General features: G+C 35.2%; 1 protein-coding gene across 1 annotated transcript; it reads right to left on the reverse strand.

The window, feature by feature from the left end:
- Positions 1-1,035: 1,035 nt before the first annotated feature.
- On the reverse strand, positions 1,036-5,531 carry LOC104272672 (translocating chain-associated membrane protein 1-like; the record flags this gene model as incomplete). The annotated part of the gene is given in 8 exon segments (XM_009867732.1): positions 1,036-1,143; positions 2,096-2,234; positions 4,053-4,110; positions 4,199-4,319; positions 5,284-5,348; positions 5,351-5,368; positions 5,371-5,394; positions 5,471-5,531. Coding segments are annotated over 8 exon segments (594 nt in total), but the record flags the coding sequence as incomplete, so codon positions are not given.
- Between the last annotated feature and the right edge of the window lie 1,023 nt (positions 5,532-6,554).

Consider the following 6,554-nt stretch of genomic DNA (forward strand, 5'->3'; position numbering starts at 1 on the left):
GTGACAGCGGCACGGTATTTAACAAAAAGCGTTTTACCGACCCGAAGGATTAGAACACGAAAAGGTATCGGCCCTGGACGCAGCGCTCAGCCACAGCACCGAGGCGAAAGTTAGAGCTAAATGATGTTTTCTGGAGCGCTTGCTGCACCGAGCACCGTTTTTTCCATTTCAGTAAATAAAAATATTAATTAAAAAAACCCAACACCCCCAAACAAAAACGACTCTATGGAAGTGAATGTTTAATAAAATGCAAACAGGTTGGGATAAAATTTTAAAAGAACATAAATAGCTTCAGTTACTCTCTACTTGAGGTACATGTTAAAGGGGGTTTTCAAACTCCCTCATGCCAGCAGCTCACCTGCCGCCTGTAAAGAAACAAGGCAGGGATAGGAAGCACGGGGGAATTAGAGAATACAACCTTTCTGTGCCAGAATTTGCTCGCATAAAAGCTATTTCCATAAACTTTTTTAGAACAAGTATTTAAAACTTTGCAGACTAAACCAGGGTGCACGAAGAACCTAGTATACTTCAGGTTTAGGTACTCATAAAGCAGCCATATAAAAGTGATCTTTTTATTTTTAAGATTTTTCAAGTGTGGAACAACGAAACCATTCGTACTTATGCCCTGCGAAGCTGTTCATACAGCACTGATTACAGGACGACAGCCACAATTAGTATTCAAGACAAATAGACAAGTAAAACCATTAAATACACCTTCCAATAATTCCTAAATCAAAAAATACATCAAACTAGTGTTGGGCAGCCATAAGCAAGTTACCAGTACAACATGAGCCTCCAGCTACCTCTGAAACAAGAACTGCAAACGAAAAAACCCCAAGAGATACACTAAATTCAAATATATCAAGTCATGGGAAAACACGCTTCACCTTAGATTTTACCTTGCAGTTATACTACAACAAGAACTTACCAATTATAAATGCCTGTTGTACTTACAAACTCACATTTTACCAACTGGTAGAATCAGATTCCCTATCATGTTGTGACAACATAAAAGAGTTCATGTTGTTACTTTACCTTAAGAGGAGTGAGGTCCTGCTGCTTGTACAGAAAGTGTGAGGTCTGCTGTTTAACAATTCCTCTTCCTTCATCCCAGGTAATCTTTTGCTGCAGGTTGTTCTTCCTCTATGAATTATAAGAAAGCATTTATCAGAGGGAGGGAAACTACGCAGCAAGGAACAGGTTAATGAGAGACAGTGCTAACACTGGAGTTCAGTTATATTGTTGGGGGTTTTTATATGAGCAAACTGCATGCTATTCATATTTCTTCCATATTGACTATTAGGTCTTCAAATTATACATATATTGCATCTATGACACCTTAGACTCAAGGCTGATACAGAACCTGAAGCGTCGATAGAGTACAAATACTGTGTATCTTCTTTTTCCCCTTTTAAACTTTGGTTTCTGTTACAGAAGTTATAACTTGAAACTTGGCTCTGACCTTATATAATGAAGGATATGGGGATAAAGTGCTTTCCTTTCTCATTGATGTGTGACGCTCTATAAAAACTAGCAACACCCTCCCAAATTTTTGTACTTGCCTTAAAATCTGATCACAGTAAACGTAGCTGTAGAACTGTGACATTTAACAGTTTTATCTATTGCTCCACCTGCTGGTGCATATTCCTTTTAAAGCAGTCTTTAGAAGCCTAAATGTATTAAAAATTTGGCCAAAGATCTACACAAGAGACATACTTCACTTTAAGCTGAATTTATGTAACATACTAATTAAATCAAATCTAATCCCAACATTTTCTGTCAAACAAAGGCCAACAGAAGCACAGACTCAGGGAAACGTGAGACATAGCTCACTTCTTTGGACATTGCCATTCACTTTTATTGTAACAATAACTCAGTCAGACATAATTTTCCATCATCTATTCTTTTCCTGAATTTCTGTTTGGACAATTACTGCAAGTGAAATATCCTGTTTCTTCAGCCCAATTAATTGTTCTCTGCTCTGAGACAGAAAAAACACACTATGACCGACAAGCACTGGACTGTTTCATTAAAAGATATTTTGAAATACCACATTATACAAGCATGAATATCTACTAGCTTAGTTGTACCTTACAGGGAGTACATCGAAGTTTCCTTCTGCTATGGAAAATCCTGAATTCTCTACTCTTGCCAGGCCAAATTTAAAAGTGAAAACAGATAAAGTTAGGGTCAAAAGACGCACCATTATGAAAAGCAAAGCCCAAACAGCAAATCTGAAAACATAATAATGAAATTAATGTGCTTCCTTCTTTTAGTCCATTTCTTTTCAATAAAGTCAGATGTACAAAGGACTTCGCATTAAAATTCACTCAGCAATGGTAGGGAAATGTCAACGGGGGGACCAACAATTATAGAAACCCTTGGTCACCAGCAAACATTCAGTCCTGCCTCATTTACTAGAAAATACAAAAAAGTAACAAGATGCATCTCAAGTTGGCATTCACACTGTAATCCATTTTTAAGTAATGGCGATGCTATAAAGCCAGATAGCTGGTGCTAAAGGTATAATGTACATTTATGTAATTTTTAACAGCCAGAAATCTATAGGACAAGAAGGTAATCGGATAGATAATAAGTAACAAATGACAATTCTTTCATTTTATAGCTAACACAGAAAGATGCCATCTTGCAGATTTTCACAATCTAGAAATTCTTGCCATAAGATGTGGGAAAAAAAACCCCTGAAGAACAGTTTTATTAAGCTGAAAATAATTAATCTAGAAAATTGGCATTACTACCACCATCATATAAAGATTTCTCTACTTCATAACAGAAGACTTCATATTGTGTGACTGATGAATGGATTAAAAGACACTACCAATGTGAAAAAAGTATCTTTCCAAAACTTTGATTTAAAAAAAATCTGCTCCTTGAATTAATTCAAAACTTAAAAGAAAATATACTTCAAATCTCTCACAGTATAAACAAGACTGCTTAACAAGCAACCCTCTTCATACCCTGCTCCAGAAAAGCTTTGGAAAAAGCTACAGGGTCTGGGTGTAAAACTGCAAGAAGAAACGATAAATTCTGAACCAGGAAAAATACCTGGTATTTTACACAATGTAAACTATAGAAACCACACAATAAGCGCTACATGTGGTAATAGAAATAAAAGCTCCCAAATCCTTCTGCAATTCATCATCTATGAAAACCAATTTCTATTGTTTTCAGTTATTTAAATGGTGGTAATATTGCACATGGGATAACTGATTTCCAGCCAAAGAAACACATAGTTACTTATCTAACTATTAGAGTCTTCATAAGACAGGAAAAGATGTTCTTGTAGTCAGTATATTTAGCCTTCATGCTTTTGGATGTCATATAATGAACAGCAGATAAGCTCATAGCTTCAAAAACCTTGCAATTAAGTGAGGCACAAGTGAAAGATAAGCTAAGTTTCTTCCACTTTCCCAATTTGCATCAGTAAACATTGATTTTTTTGCAAAGAGCACTCAGCACAGCTACTTAAAATGTTGGCTTTAAGGAGCAACACAAATCTTGTGAAGAGACCAGAAAGAGCCGCAGCATTACAGTGCCTCAAGGGAGGCTGCCTGTATGTAAGGGATTGCACGAAAAAACAAGGCCTTCGTGATAACCTTTTCCAGCTGGGCAGTCACTCAGAAAAGGAAGAAAGAATATGAGACAAGAACACATAAATGGGACAAGGCTGCTTTATTCAAACTGAACCTCCACGATTCTTCGCCTTCAAATGATGAAACGTATTGAGCCCTTCCTGGGATGCCTCACGGTTAAGCATCTCAGTTCCTCGTCTCCTTCCATCCTCATACCCACTAACCAGCTACCACAGCTAAGCTAAAGAAGGTAAGAACATTTTTGGATGGATGTTCAATTAATCAAAAACTACCTTTAGATAAAACAGCTGGCAGTTTTCAAACAGAAGAAAGTATTTTCAACTAGTCATTCTTATGAGGTACCGGTGTCACTCCCTTACTAGTGGTTCTCTAAAATCTGGGGTGGTTAAATATTCAGGGATTAGAAGTACCAGATTTTTTTTTAATTGAAAATAAAACACAGCATTATGAAAATGGGGATAATCTTCCCAGAGTAAGGCTGGCTTCATCACAAATTCTTCCTAAAGAAAAAGGCCACTGATATAAGGACCACCTTAAAATTTTAAGTCTATTTTTAAATAAAAACAGCAAAACAAGCAACTTACTTATTGCATTCAAAATACTTGCTCCTCATATAAATGAAAACAAGTAGAAAAATGCTAGCTGTCCTGATTCATGGAATTTGCTGTGCTTCATTTCTGGCAAATGCAGACACCTATTAATTTTCTAGAAACAAAAAGCAGATCAGTACATGTAATTTTTAAAACAATGGAACTCTGTGGAACTTAGTGTTCACTCCCAGATTTATTTTTGTAATTTTTTTTTCTTCCCAAATCTCTTATTCCTCAATCAAAATACATAACTCCCACAATTTAAGACCCTGATCAGCACTTTGTATGACAATTAGTTTCAGTAAGACTTACCACTATGGTAAAGTTCACACGAAAAATATTCAGATAAGGTATTCAGACACATTTTTTCCCCTCATAATCGGAGTCATATTGCTAAATTTTCCAAATCTCTTTGCAGACTTAAAAAACAATTGAGCTCCTGTGGCTCACATGATCCATTTGTGAAGACATTCTAAGACCATTCAATAACAGATGGTCTTCACAATAGCTTTAACAAATTCATTTTACTTTGCAACTGACTTGGTGTAAAAAAGCAAACAATGAAGTCTGAGCTCCCTCTTTGAGGCAAAGCTCAGCTGGAAAACAGAAATCCACCAGTGCAATATTTTCATTTTTGATTTTCTGAATATATCTTACGAATCTAATGCAGCAGACCTCATCCGCAGATATTTTGAGTAGGGCATAAACATTCAGTGTTGTTTTTTACAGGAAAAATACAAATTATATTGATTGAAAGAAAGATTCAGTGGATTATACCATTAAAAATTGAGGAAATTTCACTATAAAAAAGCATAGAATCAGAGAATCATTTAGGTTGGAAAAGAACCGTTAAGATCATTAAGTCCAACCATTAACTTAATATTGCCAAGTTCACAGCTAAACCAAGGTCTGTTTGCAATTTTGTCAAAGAATAAAAGCATCAATCATAACAGGGCTTCTAAATGCTTAACCATTCCTTGTACCATTGCTTACATTTACCTTGAAGAAAAATTGTCAGCAACTGATGGCTAAAAATAACATGTTAATAAAAGCAAATTATATTCTAGTAATATACTTACATCTAATACATACTTCTGGATTACAGCATGCAGATTAACAGCTACAAGCATGTAGAAGAAGATTGGTCTTTTGGATCATAGTCAAAAAATGAAATTGCTCACTATTGTCTTCTTAAAAAAAGAGAGTAATCTTTCATTAGTAATGCAAGACCTTACAAGAAGAAAAAAAGATTTGATTTAATCTCACCAGCAGGATAGGTAACACTGTACTGCAGAGCAATAAAGATGCTAGTGGACTTAGCTGTGGCCTGAAATTCAAAAAAGAAACAAGTAAAAGTATCAGATTTTTCAAACATGCTAGACTATAAACAGCCAAAACTAGAAGATTATGCCATCAACAAATGTTCTCCCACCCATGATTTAAATCGAAGAGGTGACAAAAGTGTTATTAGTCTCCCACAAACATGGAGGCTCACTTTGTTGCAAATCCTTTAACATTTGTTGCAAATCCTTTAACATTTGTTGCGTAAGGTCAGGATCTGAATTATGTAATTTTAGCTAGAGATCAAATTACCCACTGTTCTACTAAATAATATTTTGAAGTGTAAATGGCTTTCAAAAAGTTAAAAGACTCTAGATTAAATCAGATGGAAAACTTCATCTAATTTTGCAAGATATTAACAGAAGCGATCCATCAATTTCTTGTATGATAAATCAAGCATTTCCTAAAAACTGTAGTATAATCAAAGTAACCAGTGATATACATTTATGTTAGTTTTTCTCCAGTGGCAAAACTATTTTTTTGTAAAAACAAAAAAACCCCCCACAAACGAACCCAAACAAAAAAACCCCACAGCTCTTTCAGCCACCCCTACCTGTTTGAAACATCCTCCCATTCCCATGTTACAATATATTTAGCCCTTAGCTATAATAATGAAACTGTTTATAATGTAGATTACTGTATGACCCTACAACTGAATGATAAGAGGTGAATATGTTTACTTGATTCACCTGAAAACATTTAATTATCTGGTTTGCACAAATTCAAAAACCAATAGTTGTGCTCATGTAACTGAAAAAGTCATAAGCTGTAACAGAGGGATGTAAGTGGAAGGACGAAAAAAACAAAAAAAACCCCACCCTGGTTCCTTTGCTGTAAAAAAAATTCAGTATAGAATTACATCCTACACTGCCGATAGCAATTACAGTTATTACGTTTGCAAGCACTCAATTCATGAATCAGAGAAGTAGAACAGACATAATCTAAAAACTGTTATAAAAAAAAGACATTCTTGTCTCATTTACGCTTTTTCTTAAACTAATCTTCATGC

This window comes from Apaloderma vittatum, unplaced genomic scaffold (assembly GCF_000703405.1).
Source record: "Apaloderma vittatum isolate BGI_N311 unplaced genomic scaffold, ASM70340v1 Scaffold44454, whole genome shotgun sequence".
Taxonomy (NCBI): Eukaryota; Metazoa; Chordata; class Aves; order Trogoniformes; family Trogonidae; genus Apaloderma; species Apaloderma vittatum.